The 16695-nt window shown below is 35.6% G+C and overlaps 7 protein-coding genes across 7 annotated transcripts; 2 read left to right on the top strand and 5 right to left on the bottom strand.

Annotated features, from left to right (window-relative positions):
- Positions 1–56: 56 nt before the first annotated feature.
- Positions 57–1406, bottom strand: LOC135793717 (integrator complex subunit 15). Its single transcript, XM_065304786.1, has 2 exons — positions 1266–1406; positions 57–1203 (listed from the first exon to the last, which is right to left on the bottom strand). Exons 1-2 carry the CDS (start codon positions 1342–1344, stop codon positions 164–166), a joined length of 1119 nt encoding a protein of 372 aa, XP_065160858.1. The 5' UTR covers positions 1345–1406; the 3' UTR covers positions 57–163.
- Positions 1407–1533: 127 nt separating this feature from the next.
- Positions 1534–2796, top strand: Tcs3 (Probable tRNA N6-adenosine threonylcarbamoyltransferase Tcs3). The gene is made up of 2 exons (XM_065304787.1): positions 1534–1870; positions 2058–2796. The coding sequence occupies exons 1-2, from the start codon at positions 1534–1536 to the stop codon at positions 2726–2728; spliced, it is 1008 nt and encodes a 335-aa protein (XP_065160859.1). The 3' UTR covers positions 2729–2796.
- A 346-nt stretch (positions 2797–3142) lies between these two features.
- LOC135793720 (ribosomal RNA-processing protein 7 homolog A) lies at positions 3143–4165 on the bottom strand. The gene is made up of 2 exons (XM_065304789.1): positions 3990–4165; positions 3143–3931 (listed from the first exon to the last, which is right to left on the bottom strand). Exons 1-2 carry the CDS (start codon positions 4015–4017, stop codon positions 3234–3236), a joined length of 726 nt encoding a protein of 241 aa, XP_065160861.1. The 5' UTR covers positions 4018–4165; the 3' UTR covers positions 3143–3233.
- Positions 4166–4199: 34 nt separating this feature from the next.
- Positions 4200–5277, bottom strand: LOC135793719 (uncharacterized). The gene is made up of 3 exons (XM_065304788.1): positions 4922–5277; positions 4693–4847; positions 4200–4630 (listed from the first exon to the last, which is right to left on the bottom strand). Exons 1-3 carry the CDS (start codon positions 5275–5277, stop codon positions 4392–4394), a joined length of 750 nt encoding a protein of 249 aa, XP_065160860.1. The 3' UTR covers positions 4200–4391.
- A 50-nt stretch (positions 5278–5327) lies between these two features.
- Positions 5328–9860, bottom strand: LOC135793716 (zinc finger CCCH domain-containing protein 13-like). Its single transcript, XM_065304785.1, has 5 exons — positions 9672–9860; positions 9368–9567; positions 9176–9254; positions 7009–7617; positions 5328–6952 (listed from the first exon to the last, which is right to left on the bottom strand). Exons 2-5 carry the CDS (start codon positions 9465–9467, stop codon positions 5377–5379), a joined length of 2364 nt encoding a protein of 787 aa, XP_065160857.1. The 5' UTR covers positions 9468–9567; positions 9672–9860; the 3' UTR covers positions 5328–5376.
- A 1990-nt stretch (positions 9861–11850) lies between these two features.
- Positions 11851–14527, top strand: LOC135794628 (hatching enzyme 1.2-like). The gene is made up of 4 exons (XM_065305965.1): positions 11851–12281; positions 12482–12673; positions 12738–13064; positions 14234–14527. The coding sequence occupies exons 1-4, from the start codon at positions 12173–12175 to the stop codon at positions 14506–14508; spliced, it is 903 nt and encodes a 300-aa protein (XP_065162037.1). The 5' UTR covers positions 11851–12172; the 3' UTR covers positions 14509–14527.
- On the bottom strand, positions 14486–16569 carry LOC135794627 (uncharacterized). The gene is made up of 5 exons (XM_065305964.1): positions 16045–16569; positions 15813–15989; positions 15645–15755; positions 15393–15596; positions 14486–14935 (listed from the first exon to the last, which is right to left on the bottom strand). The coding sequence occupies exons 1-5, from the start codon at positions 16171–16173 to the stop codon at positions 14594–14596; spliced, it is 963 nt and encodes a 320-aa protein (XP_065162036.1). The 5' UTR covers positions 16174–16569; the 3' UTR covers positions 14486–14593.
- Between the last annotated feature and the right edge of the window lie 126 nt (positions 16570–16695).

The raw sequence follows: 16695 nt of genomic DNA, 5'->3' as shown, positions 1-16695 counted from the left end.
TTAGTTCATCGGCTTGCTGTAAGAGGGCCAAATATTATTTAAACCAATAAAAACCGTTTTTTCAATGATTATAAAAGAATTTAATTAATTTCTTTATTAAATCAGTCAAATATTAAATAAAATAAAGAGTTTAATATGAAATAAATGTTTAAAATACTAAAAATCATTCTTTTCGTTTATAATTCTCAATCACAATCCTTACAATATGAGTCTGAGGCAAAAAACTCATCTGAACAATCAAATCGTCAATATTTCCGTAAATACACCGCTTTGTAAGTGCCACCTGCACAATTTGCGCATATCTCTCCAAACTAAGCAATAAACTCTCATCTCGCATCACCAACAAATGTCTATCCACATTTTCCAGCTTCGCTTTCTTTTCCAAATCCATCACATACTTTAAAATCCCACCATTTGATTGAGTTAATGCCGTGGCACTCACGGCCCTCGGCGTTGGCAGGACAGGAATCTCAAAAATACTATTCAACAACCCCAAATGCAACTTCTCATATACAGGACTATCAATTTTATAAATCGGTGCCAACACAGTCCATTTTAATAACCCAGCAATCGGTGTCGTTGCTTCCATTGCGATTGCACCAGGCGGAAGCGGATGTTGCATCGTTTGCGCAGCAATACACAGAGAATGATCACTCATTATCCAATTTGTAACAGCTTCGAGCAAACAACTCGGAGGAAATCTTAAACTTCCTTCCACAAAGTACAATTCTCCAATAGCAGTTAAAAAATTCGCTGTAAACTGAGGACATGTCACTGGCAACTCATGAATATTCTCTAAACTTTTAGGCAGAAGAATAAAATAATCTGTAATGATGTTTTCAGCCAATTTGCAGCTATTTGTTGAAGTATTTCCCAATTGTTGCATCCATGTACTTGCAGAATTCAATATTTTAGGTGCATTTGTGCCCAAAGCGATAGAGACAAGTTTGTTTAAGATTTTTAAGCGTTGTGTGGCTGTTGTGCCACTGAATAAATTCATAAAAACTGTATTACAATGAGTTTCATCCTCAGTTTCATTGAGAAAATCATAAAGAACTTCAAGTAGTTGTAATTCTTGGATTGGATTAAAGGCTGGTGTTTTATTTCCACGACGATCCACCTCACAGAAGACAAATTCAGACATTAGGTCTAAAGCCAGATCCATTAGTTTTATATTAGGAGCTCTTCCACATAATAATTGATCTATAATCGAAGAAAAACACAAAAATTAAGCAAACAATCAAATTATTACTTAAAATACGTACTTATATTATTCAGTGCTTCTTTAGCACAAAGTGGATAGTCCATTTTACGCAATACTTGCTTTACTTCACGTTCACTCATCTTTTTAATTAATAATAACTTATTTTAAAATATATGCTGGAGTTATTTGTATTTGTTTTGTGTTTCCAACCTTAAAAAAGCACAATTTCTCTTGATTTCACTCATAACCCAGAAGATTCACATGAAATCTTATTAAAAACCTTCTAAATTATTTGTTTTTAGCACAGTTGTATCATTTTTATCAATAAAATGGTAATTGCGATTGGTTTTGAAGGCAGTGCCAACAAATTAGGCATTGGAATAGTGAAAGATGGCAAAGTATTAAGTAACTGTCGAAGAACCTATATCACACCACCTGGTGAAGGATTTATGCCTAGAGAAACAGCTCATCATCACCGTAGTGTGATTCTTACTGTGCTAAAAGAAGCTTTAGATCAAGCTAAGATCAGCACAGATGATATTGATGTTGTTTGTTATACAAAAGGACCTGGTATGGGTGCTCCTCTTCATACAACTGCAATTGTTGCTAGGACAGTTGCACAAATATGGAATAAACCACTTCTGGGGGTTAATCATTGCATTGGACGTATCCTTTTATACCTTAAACCATTAATATTAAGATATTTTATAGATTAACCAGCAAAAAACGTTAAATTTGAATGTTTATTGTGTTTAAAATTGATTAAAACTTCAAAAATCATCAATATTTATCCAAATTATTGGTTTTTAATCATGTTAAATTACTTGGTTTTCCTTAAAATGTTAAAATACAGACATAGAAATGGGTAGACTCATCACTGGAGCTAAAAACCCCACAGTTCTCTACGTCAGCGGTGGAAACACGCAAGTAATCGCTTATTCCCGCAAACGCTATCGAATTTTCGGCGAAACAATCGACATCGCCGTTGGAAACTGCCTGGATCGCTTCGCACGTGTCATCAAACTCTCAAATGACCCTAGTCCTGGCTATAACATTGAACAGAAAGCGAAAAAAGGCAAGAAATTCTTCGCTCTGCCATACTGTGTCAAAGGAATGGATGTGAGTTTCTCTGGGATTTTATCTAGCATCGAACAGAAAGCTCCGCACCTTTTAGCTCAAGGCTACACGGTGGAAGATCTATGCTATTCATTGCAAGAGACAATTTTCGCTATGTTGGTAGAAACTACAGAGCGTGCATTAGCACATTGCGAATCCAATGAAGTATTGATCGTTGGTGGTGTGGGTTGTAATGAGCGTCTGCAGGAGATGATGGGTCAGATGTGTGAGGAACGAGGCGCGAAGTTATTCGCTACTGATGAGCGATTTTGTATTGATAATGGCGTGATGATTGCGCATGCAGGTGCGGAGATGTTCAGATCGGGGAGTGAGATGTTGTGGAAGGATAGTTTTATCACGCAGAGGTTTCGGACTGATGAGGTCGAAACAACATGGAGAGATGATTAAGTTTTAAAGTAAAATGTTTAATTTTGGATGTATTTTGCGATTGCAAGAGTATAAAATTGAAAATTTCAGTGTTTTCTTGATTATTATTACCCCTGATCAATATTACGTCAATAAATTTGATTGATGATTGATTTGAACGAATGAAGTTCAAAAATGATGATAATTGATGAAGTTTTAAGAGAAAATGTTAAATTTTGAACGTATTTTGTAATTTCAGGTGTGAAAATTGATAATTTCATAGTTTTTGTGTATTATCTTGAACATTATGATCACTGATTGACTGATTGTCAATAAATTTGATTGATTGGATTCAATAAGACTGTTGAAGTGCAAAAAACATTGAAAAATGATTGAAAATGTTAAATTTTGAAGGTATTTTGCGATATCAAGTGTAGAAAATAACAAATTTGACTATTTTGATTCATTTTCTTGATTATTATTATCGTTTATCAATGTTTAGTCAAAAAACTATCAAGAAATACCATTAACCTAATAATACCTTACTTCAAAAAGGTTTAAATGCTCTCCTTTGCTTCAAAGCCAAAATTTTCTTCTTATCTTCCTCTGCTTTCTTCCTCAAAGCAGCCAGTTGATCCTTCTTTGCTTGTCTAATTTGATGCCTATAGAAATTCTTCAAAACTTTATCTTTTTTATTCTTTGCCATTAATTTCTCAGCAACTGATTCCTTCCTAGACAACCCAGGATTTCTACCTTTCTTTGTCACAACAGTCCATCCCTCATCATCAGTCTCCAAAGTCTTGGATTTCTTTCTTACTTCTTCAGCATCATAAGCTTTTATAATCTCCAACATATTTTGTTCTCGCTGATGCTGATTTAGTAAACCTTCATTGTATTGTTTGACATATTTATCTATACCCATTAATATTGGTTCTTTTTCTGTTGATATTGGTTCTAGTTTTTTGAGATTTAATGCTTTGTATAAATCTTTTTCTGTTTTGAATATAATGTAGCAGCATTTAAAACCTGTGTGTGTTGTGTCTTTGAATTTAGTAAATGTGACAGATTGAACTGTTGAATGTGAGTTGAAAGCTTTATGGATGCTTGATTCATCTGCCCATGGAGGTACATTGAGGAGATACATTGTTCTACCATGTGGTTTGTCTTCGGATTGGTTTCTAGTGGAATGTTCTTTCATGAACATTGTTTTTGGATTTGTATCAACAGAGAATTGGATGTAAATTGCTAAGATTACAATGTTTTAGTGTTGGTTATTAGATTAAAGATAAATATGATGTCATACGTTTAAATCCTTGAAGGGCTTTGTCCATTTTGTGGTTGGGCTTCTGTTTTTTAAGATGATACTTGTTGAAAGTTGTTTTTAAACTAACTAAACAAGCAGAGATGCAACGTGAGTGTTATTTATGGTTATGTCGGCTGAGTACATGTGCTGCGTATGTGTATGCGGTTTATGCCACGAATATTCAAATCAGTGGAATAAACAAATACAAAATGCGAAAGAAAATTTATTTACAACTTTTTATAAAAAGTTAATTGTTTTTATACAATTTGTACACATTTTATTCCCTCTCTTATCCTTTCACCACCAAAAATTGTAGTTGACAAGTGTCAAGACAAAATGGCGGCTAAAGTTTTACTGTAGTACCGAGTTTTCAATTGTTTTCATTTAAAAAACAAAAGAAAATCACTTTTTGGGCGTTTTCTTTGGCGATTTTGATCGTTTCCGACTCGCATCGCGTTTATTAACTGTTTTCTTCTTCTTATCTGATTTTCTTGGCGAACGTGATCGACCCTTCTTCTTCTTGGACTTTTTCTTTGACTTATCTGTACCTAAATCAATCGAAATCACCTTGGACGCTGGTTCTGCTGGTTCCAGTTCAATTCTTGTAAAGCAATCATACAATAATTGCGTACAAGCCGTACCTGCACAAAATGGCCGCCATTTAAAAGAAAATAAGTAATAATAAAATATAATTAATAATTACCGGTGCAAAAATCATCCATACACTCAACACAATTCAATGGCCGATACTCCAATGATCCAGATTTACTTTTCACGCGTTTTAATTGTGGATCACGCATTAAATTGCGTTTATCCAACGCCTGGGTCTTTAATTCCGCCTTTTTCAACTCCACAATCCTAAAAATGAACAATTTTAATATCATAACCACAAAATAAACATTTTTCTGTTATTTTAGGTTATATTACAATACCTGGAATAGAAATCTTCATCCATTTTATTCTTTGGGCGTATACTCGTGAGCATTTTCCAATCAATAGGCACCTTCGCCAAATCCTCCAACTTCAACCCTTTCATTTCCTCGGGAGTAGGATCTTTGAACGTGAACTGTTCTTTTAATAGCTTAAAATCTTTCTTGGAAGTCTTAAACTTCATCTTTTTAACATTATCTCGAACTTTCGCATCTTCCGGACGCACTTTCTCAGCTTTCATTTTAAAATCCGGCACTCTATCGAAAATCTGTCTAAATTCTTCCTTGGTATTGACGGTCACCTTGCTGAAATCCAACACAGGACCAGAATCACGCTTCTTCGCCAGAAAATCGTCCATTTTACTATAAAAACAATCAGGTTTTGAGGTTAGGATTATATCATTGTGAGTGTAGCGCCCATAGTTTATTTCTGAGTAAAAATTAGCTTAAAATATCAATTAAGGATTGCGACTGGGTGAGTACAACACACTCCGCTCCTCCCAGTTGTCCTTCAACATTAAATCATTGTGAATTGAGGTTAGTTTATCAAGAACACCATCTTCGGTGTTGTTATTGTTACACACAGGCAGTTTCTCTCTGTATTCCCTTGGCGTTTCGATTTTCATAATGTCCACACGATCCGAGTTATTTCTCTGTGATGTATGTGCATCTTTGGTTGCATAACACCGGCAACTACAACACTGATGCTGCGCATGTTGAGTTTTCGCACGGAAATATATATGATCCTTGTCGCTGTCCAATGGGATAATTTCAGTCTGATAAACTTTTATATTCTCCGCATAGAGGGCGTCGTCCTTCTTCCAAAATCCTCGCTTTTTCCGGTATGTTCTAGGACTTCCGGTTTGACTATCATCACTTGAATATCGTTTATCATCGTAAGTTTTCGTTTGGCGTAACTTCTGTCGCATTTTTCTGCGTTGATAAAGCGGATCCTTTTCACTTTGTTTCAGATATCTTGTTGGTGGCCTATTTACACCCCATTTTGGTCTTTCTTGAGCCTCCATTAACTCTCCATGCCGCATTTCTGATCTGGACCTTCGTTCTTTTCTACTTCGAGATGTTTCATAACATATTTCAATATTAGCGAGTTTTTCACATAATTCTTTACGATAATCAGGAAAATCTGTTTGTGTAGCACTGTCACAAGTCATTTTCTTGTTTCTGTATTGTGTAGGTGTTAATAAACGGTTTTCAGTTCGTGTTGTAGATGAATTCATCGCTTGTGTTTGCGCTGAACTTGATGATAAAGATAAAGATGAGAAAGGTACAACCGAGTTTAAAGTTGGTATCAAAACAAACTGTACGTTTTGCATTTGTAATGATTCCGCTAGCGGATTTTGTAATAACACAGCAAGATTCTCAGAGGTTATATTATTAGGAAAAGTGTGGTTAGGAATGGTAATAGATGGCGCTGTAGAAGTATCACTGTCACTTGACGCGTTTTTCTCTCTATCGAGAATAACAATCTGTTTATCTTCATCGTTTGTTTTTACTAGTTCAACATTAGGTTGTGTTTTGTCTCCGCCATTTTGTTTTTCAATGTTTAAAGCGTTTAAAGTCTCAGTTTTTTCTTGAAGTTGCTGCTGGCGTTCGTTATTTTGATTTTTTCTTGTTTTGGAATCCTTGTCAAGTTTTTCTACATTATCAACGTAATTTAATTGATTCTGACGCATGAGGCGTTGTTTAGCTTTCTCTTCTTTAGCTTCTTTTTCAGCTATTTCTATAGCTTCACGAAGGGCTTCCTTGCGTTTACGTTCGCGTTCCTCTTTCTCTTGCCTCTGACGTTCGTATTCTTGCTGACGTTGATGTTCGATTTCCTGTTCACGTGCGATACGCCTTTCTTCTTCGTATTCCTCCTGTTGAAGACGCGCGCGTTCTTCTTGACGACGTTTTTCGCGTTCTTCAAGTTGTTCACGAATAGCTTCCTGGTGTGCCAACGCCACCTGTCGGCGTCTTTCACGTTCAGCTAGCTCCGCAGTGTCTATGGGGACATTTTGACCACGAATGTAACATCTGCAACCCAACATACACATAAATTCATTAAAATAATTAAAAGTTAAAAATATTACCGATTTGTATTGGAACTCGAACTAGTCCCTGGTCTATCCCCATAATCCTGCTCAGGTGACTCAGCTGGTGATGAATTATTGACAACAACAAGCTCCGTATCGCGTTCTAGACCTCTCTTGACCCATCCTGGTGCGCCTGGTGTGTCCGCCATTGCTTCTTTCGCTGGCGGTTCCCAATAGCGTCCCAGATGCACCCCGCGGTCACCCCATTTGAGTCTATCTTCTCTACCGCTTGATGAGGATTCGTATCCGTTGTTGGCGTGATTAGTGGCGATGAGCACCTGTCGATTGTTGGGAAAGTGCTGGTGCTGGCGAAGAATTTCGCCGCCAGCGCGCGGCAAATGCTCCGGAGTGTGGTGCGCGTTGTCGCTGCCATAGCCTGACGTCTCGCCGCCCATCTCCTTATCAGATTTCTCGTCTGGCGTGTAAGTAAAGTGCTGGTTTTTATACAGCGGCGGCAGTTGCTGCGGGCCCCCGCCGTTGATGGAGGCGGCGCTGTGCTGGCGGCGTCGTGGTGTGCCGGGTACGGTGGTGCTCGAGGACGTGGAGTAGGACGAATCACGTCGAATATATTCGGTCTCTTTTTGGTATTTGGTAACATAACGGGTTCTGGAACAAAATTACATCTAAAGTTAGTTAAAGCTTTAATAACTCAAGAACGGCTGCACAGATTTTGATGATTTTTTATTTGTTTTATTCGTCTTGGTTCCAAATAACATAATAATTATTAAAACATTTAAAATTTTGACTACAAATGTGTTAAACAAAGGATAAAAGTTTGTATTGCAAATCAATTATGATTATAGTTATATAATTGACTCCCAGATGGCGCTCAAGTGGTAATTTTATACTGAAAACCTACGTGGACGAAGTCAAAGTTAATAAATTTATGTTTGCCCTTGAAAAAATAAACAGTTGGCGTCAATCGTCGCCATGATGTAATTAATACGTGAATTATTCATCCACATGTCGGCCATTTGCTTTTATTGTTTTATTCATAGCGTGTTGGGGTGGTAATTGTCTATTAGTTGGCATTTGGATCTCAAGAGGCATTGAACCCTCATGAAACGAGCAATTCCCTTGAATTATTGCGGGCGTTGACCAATAACAAAAAGGTTAATCAATATTTACACCTGCATAACATTGAATTCACCGAATAAATTTCCTATTATCAAATGGAATTAATTTTTGGTAAATTTTACGCAATATATTGCACAATCAATGAAATGTATGCAACTTTATATTCAAATTTAAAACCAAGCAACTGCAGATCATAAATATTCAATTAGATGATGCAGAACGATCGATTCAAACAGAAACAATCACTCAATCAATAAATAACACGTCAATCAAACAATTGTTTCATATAATTCAATGTTGTAATTGCATTGAGGTTACTCATCAATTTGATTGACAGATACAAAACATATTTCTTTTAATTTAGTTATTTTTGTTTGGTTTTACTCATTTATTTTTGTTTTCATGTATGTTATTGTTAAAATAAGTGACATTTGACAGTGAACTTTTAACTTGAAACGAGTTTTCACGATATAAATAGATAATGTTTGCTTTATACTCTTTTGTGTCCTGTCAAATTGATTTTTCTGCGTGTTTCAACACTAATGTGTTGGTTTTTCATTGTATTCTGATGTGACTGACCTACAGGTAGTACAAATTTTCACGGCATTTCCTCGTTTTGGTATTTTGGGGCTAGTTTAACAACTAATACAAATTAAGTAGTAAATCTGACCTTAATTGACTACATTTTTAGGCTAATTTGGTGTGAAAAATAGTATTTAGGTTAAAAATAGCATAAAGTGTGGATAAATAAGGTTAATTGGACATATTTCTATTGTTATGGCATAATATTGCTCAATTAGTTGCATATAGTAAAATAATTTAAGGTAAAAACTTGATTTTAGTCATAAATTATCATAAATAGTAAATAAATAAGGTTAAAGTACTAAAATTTTACATATTTCTCTGGTAATGACATAATTTTGTTCAATTGGTTGCATATAATAAAAGAATTTAGTGTAAAAGATAAAATTTAACATTAAATTATGATAAAAAGAAAATAAAGGGCTTTTCAACGAAAATTTCACGTATTTCTGTATTAATATTGCATGTTGTATACTTGGTTGCATATAATAAAAGAAAAACTTACTTTATATTGGGTCTATCATAGAGCTGAAGGGAATCGCGAGTTCCCCACGGTACATTTTCGCTGAGTCCTGCCAACTCTTCTGCAAACGACATCATACTATCCATTAATCATTTATTTTTGCGCTGATAAACTTGCGCACACATACACACTCGACAATAATTGATTGGATTATTTATTTATCGATAATATTACCCCGTTCGCGCGCCCACTGCTGCTTTTTCCGCTCGATGAGACTCTGCGTGTGTTGATGGGCTGGCAGATTTAGATGAGCATCATAATAAATTGTAGACATTTATGTATCAACTTTTGTTAATTTTTTTCAACTTTGCACACCACTCGCAGTCGCGCTATTTGTACAACATTTACAAACACACCAAAAACCAAAGAAACAACTACAACAAATCAAAACCAAATCGCATTCAAAACTTATGGGCGCTACGTTTTGTTGTTAGATTTAAAATTATATCATACAAAATATTTGTTTATATTTTTTTACCTAAATAAACTTGTCACTTGTTTTATTTATGTCTGTTTGTCGCGTCGTTGACTTGTGAGTTTGTGCTTCGCGTTTGTTTCTTTTTTTAGTTGCTGCCACGTTGAAGGGCTTCACTCGAATGGCGCGCAGCGTGATGGTTTGACCCAGACGCCGCCGCCACCGCCACCACCATCGTCATCGTCGCGCGATTTGCGGTCGCAGCGGCGGACGTCCGAATCCGATGGAAATAATTATGCACGCGCGTGCTGTTTGATCAATCGTGGTTGCCATGGCGATGGGAATACAAACAACCAATGGGGTTAACGGCCCAGATTACAATTTTACTTGCTGACAACCAGACAATCTTACTTTGTGTAATTTCCAATTATTGAAGAATAATTTTTATCTTTTAAGTATAAATTTTAATATATTACTTCATAAATTGTTGTGTTTTGTTGTTTATTTAAAAGTTTATAAATGTTGAACATTGCAGGTGGATGTTTTATTATTCTAGACTTGTTTTTTTGTTCATTTCGATCGTGAGCGGTGAATTCGCCGCATTCTTAGTTAATTTTGCATGATTCACGTGCAGAACAAAGAATATGACGTGAATGTGTGTGTTTCCTGAGTGATTCTTTACTATTGTATTAAGGGAAAGTCATTTACATATTCGATTTAGTAATTAAACAAGAAAATGCTTAAAATTTATGATTTTAGAATAATGGTGACATTTTTATGTAGGCAACTTATGCACCACCAAAAATTTTGGTTTTTAAGTAAAGTTTACTTAAATTTTTTGGTTTTTCTGATTTAGGAAACAAATTTAAGTAATTTTAACTGATATATGTTAATATGTGTTTAAAATAAAGCAGGTGCATATACTGATATCCTTCTCTGACCTACTTTGGAAACAATTTTCCCGTCTTGGGAATGGCACCTGCTTGTTTGCCGCATTCACCCTCTTCCATACTGTACCAGCGCTACTAACACACATTATTTCAATACGCCTACTACATTTTACCCTCCTTAGGGTAGGTAAACTACTGCTTATTAAATCGATGTGCTCCATTTTATTTCCGTGGATAGATTAGCCGTAATTACAAAATTCCACAGAAACTTTGACTCGGGGAATAAATTTGATGTAGGCAACACAAATACCAAACTAATTAATTCTAGCTGACAGGGTAGGTTAAATATAAAAACAAATTTTAACATTATTATAATTAAGATAATATATAATCAAATTATTTATATCAAGCAGATTCCAGTGAAACAATAAAAAAGCAAACCCGCTAGAAACAAATATTTGTCTTAACTGCAACCGTAGGAAAACACGTTTTTCTGCATAAAAACGCAATCGAGGAATCGAACACCATTGCAACTGTACAGGAATCATCCATTCATCGTGCGTGCGTGACGAGGAACTCTTCCAACACGATTTACTCGTCGTGCTATCGCACAACAGCCAATTTCTGATAGTTATCGATAAACACGTTCGACGCCAATAAAACAATCGCCTATTAATATCAATATCAAGGTGTGTATTTATCATCTCTTGAATTCATGCCGCTGCTCATGTTTATGTCCATGCGTTTATCTCATCTCGTGAGTCGACCATGAAACCGTTAGACGGCGACGCAACAAACACCGCACGTTTAAACAACTCATCAATATTAATACAAAACGTATCGATTTCAACTGCATCTAAAATACAAAACACCCTGTATAATAATAGGTGATAGAATCAGATCAGAAAGTTTACGTATAATAAAAATAATTTGTTTATGTTGTTGCTAAGCAACCCAATTCACAAGCAATTTTATTTTTGCTTAAACGAAATGAAAGTTGCCTAATTTTCAACATTAGCGAATTTGAAAAAAAATGAGGAACTAATCACAACGTAACGATTCGTAACGAATCAAGTTTTGCGTAACCGTATTACATTTTAATTACACCGCGCGCGGAAAAAGAGGGTTAGGTTAACGCATGTGTGCGCAGAAGTTGATTAGAAAGTGCGAAAACGGCCCCGATGACTATACTCTCATCAATTTTCAATTCCTGCACGCGTCTGTGCTAGTAGGCTACCAGTCTATTGTTTGTTTGGCGGCCATCTTGGCGGAAAATGATGCTAGACTGATTTTTATTGCGCATTTTTCCACTTTCGGTAGTTTTTTTTTTCTGTTGTACTGTGGTATGATGACGAATTGGTGGTGGGATAAGGTCTTATAGAGAAGGAAATCGACGTGCGATAACTTTCTTTCGCTGCCGACAGTTGAGTCTCGTCTCGAGTCGTCTTCCATTCGCGTCATGCGTTTCTATTAGTTCCAGTTCTTCTGAGCCGGGTGCGCGCGCGCGTGCCGTGTGTGTGTGTGTGCTACAATTTCGTATCGAGGCGTCCGCGTTACTTTTACGCGCATTCCGATACGTGTGTTTGCTTACTTAAGTATCTATAGATACGGAAGACAATACAGATTACTTTGGATTTAATTTTAAGAGTTTAATAGTCCAGTAGATTAGTGAAGATGTTGGTGAAGACGTTGTGGTTGTTGTTTCTTGCTCGTATCGGTGGTGAGACGCGGTATCTTTTACCGGAAGTACCGGAAGTCATGCATCCGCCGATTCCTGACGTTAGTAAGTTAATTAATATATTTTTTTGCTATAAAAAACGCAAAAATTGCAAAAATAATTTTTTCTTGAAATTTTTGTTTTGCAAATAAAAAATTGTTTTAAACAAATATATTGTTACTTTTGGTGTAAAATAGAAAATAAAAGTTGTTTACATGCTATTAGCACCATTTTGCACTAAGTTTCTACTTCATTATTCATTCCAGTGCGGAATTACAACGACACCGACGATTTCTTCGAAAATGTCGACCCGGAAGTCACACCTGGACTTTTCCAGGGCGATATGGCAATGACCAATGAAGTTTACAACTACTGGCGAGTCGGTCTTAAGTGGGACGTATTCCCTGACAAATTATGGAAGAATGGAATCGTTCCCTATGCTATCAGTCCACTTTACGGTAAATTTAATCAAAATTTAACAAAAAAATATCAAAATTTTAATTAATTTTTAATTTTTTACAGATCCTATTGATCATGTGACGATTTACAAAGCAATACGGACTTTAAATTTCATGACCTGTGTGAAATTCATCCCGTGGAATGGCAAAGCAAAAGATTATTTGTTAATTTGGCCAATTCAACATCCGAAAGGTTGTTGGTCGTTTGTGGGACGTTACGGTGGGACGCAAGTTGTGTCGCTGCAACCTCCGGATGAAAATGGTCCCAATTGTTTGGGCACTGAGGGACGGGCTATACATGAACTAATGCATGCGTTGGGTGTGTTTCATGAGCAATCACGATGGGATCGAGATAAATTCGTCAAGATTCATTACGACAATATTATTCCAAGTAAGTTTTAATTTAAAAAAATTAAATTTTTTAAATTTTTAAATAATTTTATCAATGGTAGATGAATAATTTGTTTTTAAACGTGCTAAATGATAAATGTATCCGATGAATATTCATAACAAGTAGATTTTCGCATTTCTTTGCATCGTTAAAAAGTTAAAAACTTTTACGACTGCAGTGACGCGATTTTTCTACCTTTATGAGCGGCCGCGTCGCGTTATAGTTTGGGAGTGTACGAACGGTGGGTAATTAAGTTTTTTGGGTGTCACGTCGCATAATTAACAAATGTGTGCAAATTTTGACCTCGTTTATATTACGGCTTTCTTCTTGTAGTGCCAAACCTTTGTCTTGAAATTCCCCTGCGCGTCGATATTATCATGTGCTGACAAATCGTTTTGCCAAAATATCCCGTATTATAATGTCAACATTCGTGATACATTGGTATTGAGGTTTTTGGTGCAGGCATTTTAAGGGCAGAGTGCAGATGCTTATCGAAACGGAAATATAATACTTTGCGGTGCTTTTAGCGCTTGGTTGCGAAAATCGTTTTGTTGGATCGAAATTAGAATAAATTAAAAGTAGAGAATTGTGTTGCATTAATATAGGCAACCTTGAATACTGAAATATTATTCACTAGCGAATAAAAAAGCAAAAATGATGGTTAAAACAATAATTATTGCTAATTCAAATGCAATATTTGCTAGATTATTTAGTTATCTGCCCATAAATATGATTTATAAGTTAATGTTATTGTAAATTGATTGGAAAAAGGTCAAAGAAGTTATTTATAAATGTATTCCACCCAAAAATCAGGAAATATTGATGTCAAGGGCAAAATCCACCCTTAAAATATCGAAAACAATCAAAACTAAAATAAACACTATGATTTGAACCTGATTTACGATTGTTTGTCATCAAAAGTGACATCAATCAATCGATATACATTTATTTCGGTAATTTTGACTTTATTTGGGTCACTGGTACAAACCACCCTTAAAGTATGCTACGAAAATATTGAAATTATAGGTAAATTGTCAAATATTGGATAAAATTATAGATTATTATGACTACTAGACTGTTTATAATGGCGTAAATATCAGAATATGCAAGATAATTTTAAATTACTGCTTCCAATATTATGGAATATTAATTATCCTGTGTTATTTCAGGATACAAATCAAACTTTGATAAACAAAGCCTCGAAAACACCACCTATAGCTTTGAATACGACTACAATTCAATCATGCACTACGGCCGTTATTACTTCAGCAAAAACCGTGGCAAACCAACGATAACGTCCAAAATGCCGCACGTGACCAAGCTGGGCCAACGCAAAGCAATGTCAAAAGGTGACTGCCTCAAACTCAACGATCTCTACGGCTGCCTCGACAACCCTAAGCTAAAGAAGAAGTACTACAACATTTGTAATTTCATGGGTGTATAATATAAACATTTAAAACAGATTAATTGCCTCGCACGTCAACTGCGCCATCTTGCATTGCAGGTATTAGATACTTAGTTATTTTTTGTTACATCGGCATATCCAGTTCGGAAATGCACGCTCCCAGTACATCACTCACAGGATCAAATTCCGCCTCGAAGACATTGCGAGGAATAAAATCAGTTGCCACTGGCCATGCGAAATCCATGTAAGTGAAAAGGGACGGTACAGAACCATAGCACTTCCGGTACTCATTCATGTCCAGCGTGTGCGGCGTCTCGACGAGAAATTCTATCAATTGTAATTCTGGAATGACGTTTTGGTGGCGCGACGAGGCCAAAGACATGCGATAATTAGTCATCATTTTATTGTCGCTAATTAGCGGATAAGCAAGTGCAGTTGCTTCTTCATCGGTGTAATAAGATGTACGCTGTAAAAAGGGGAAAGCAAACCAAATAGTCAAATATTGGGATTTTACGCGGATAAGCATCTATCTAATCTTTTGCTGTGCTGGTTATAAACCCAATTATTGTTGTAAAAATGCCGGTAAATATTTCCTCAAGTCTAAATATGAATTCCGCTGTGCTCAGTTGTATTCACTTGTGTTATGTTTAAATGATTTTCTAGTAACGCAACGTGCACCCCAAAAAATTAGCAGAAAAATCGTGCTTAAGTTATAGAAATTTGCATTGCAATTTGTAGGGATGTTGGGATCATAATTACAATAATATTTCAAATGTTACCATCGATGTCAGGTCTTTGAAAAAAATATTCTAGCTCATAGTTGCTAGAAATGAAAATATTTTTCGTTGTTAAATAGAGAATCTATAAAATTAACTACAAAGCTTCAGTTTTTACCAATTAAAATTAAAAATTTAATAGCATACCCTTTGGTGACTGGAGAAACTTGGCAGTTCTCCCGTTTGAGAGGAGTCTTCATCAGTAACTTTCAGATTGAAAGCAAGTTTGTACAACTTTTTAATACACATAATTATATTATTCTTTGCTTCCGCAATATCAACGTCAGATTTGATTCTTCTAAGGAGTTTTGGAGGTCGTGCGAATAACTCGGTCCATGACGACAAAAACCTCTAAAATAATTACAATTAACACTAGAAATTTAACTAAACCATACATACCTGGTTAATATTGTGATAAGCCACAAGAACTTTAACAGTTTCTAGGCGATCTTTTGTTTCTTTGGTTGAAAACAAAAGATCCAAATGTTTTTTAATACTATCTTCAGATCCCTTCACAAATCAAAACAAAATGGCGTATAATTCAAACATATACCTATTTATACTTACATCTAAAACGTGTATAAAATGGCGGGTGTAATGTAAAAGGAAACCGGTGAGGAATTCTTCACAATACATCGCATTGACCTGTTCGATGTTAGCCCGGAAGTGTTTACCAATATTATCAGCGTCAGTCTCCGAAAATGTATGTGTTCCGACGTAGATTATGCGATGCACGTAAATATTCTACAAAGTGTTTCTAATATAGCTTCATATTGCAAGTTATTTACAGTTTACTCACCCTTTGGAGTAGTTGCATGTTTTCTAGCAAAATATCGTATACAGAGCGAAGCGTTGGTTCGACACAAACGAATTCAGCTTTTTGCTGGCGTTTCTTCTTCTTCATGCCATATTTTTTATTTGTAAACATTGTTTATGCGTTTTATTCTTTGCAGCGGTTTAAAATTATAATAAAATTGCAGGAACAGGAATTGGCAGCAATTTAATGGTGCTAGAAAATGAAATATATTTAGGTCATTACCATGGAAACTAAACAGTTCAAAATCAATTTCGAAATTCCGTTTCCGGTAATAAATTATATCTGCAATTACAGTGACACAAATTTAAAATTAGCATGTCAAATGATTTAAATAGGTAAAAATATGAAAAATTAAAATTTGAACTTAAAATTAGAGATTTGAAATCTATTATTTTATTAATATTTATGTCAGCACGACAGAATGGACGCTCTCAATGCATACCACGTTGAAATGGACGTGCCACTTGCGTATCATGGCAAAATGAACGTCATCGATGCAGGCAACGGCGAAACCATCAATCTTGCTGCATGATAGTGCAAAACACATATTTTTCAAAGTGCAATTGAGGGATCAAAGCTAAAACTTTCTCAGCTATTTAATAAGCTATCTAAAAGCAAAATGTAAAAACCAAC

Source organism: Atheta coriaria, unplaced genomic scaffold, assembly GCF_025399875.1.
Source record: "Atheta coriaria isolate IRGN ID8LTWV9N9 unplaced genomic scaffold, Caltech_Dcor_3.1 hic_scaffold_6_pilon, whole genome shotgun sequence".
Lineage (NCBI taxonomy): Eukaryota > Metazoa > Arthropoda > Insecta > Coleoptera > Staphylinidae > Dalotia > Dalotia coriaria.
The sequence above is the reverse complement of the archived record's forward strand: the minus strand, read 5'-3'. Positions and strand labels throughout refer to the sequence as shown.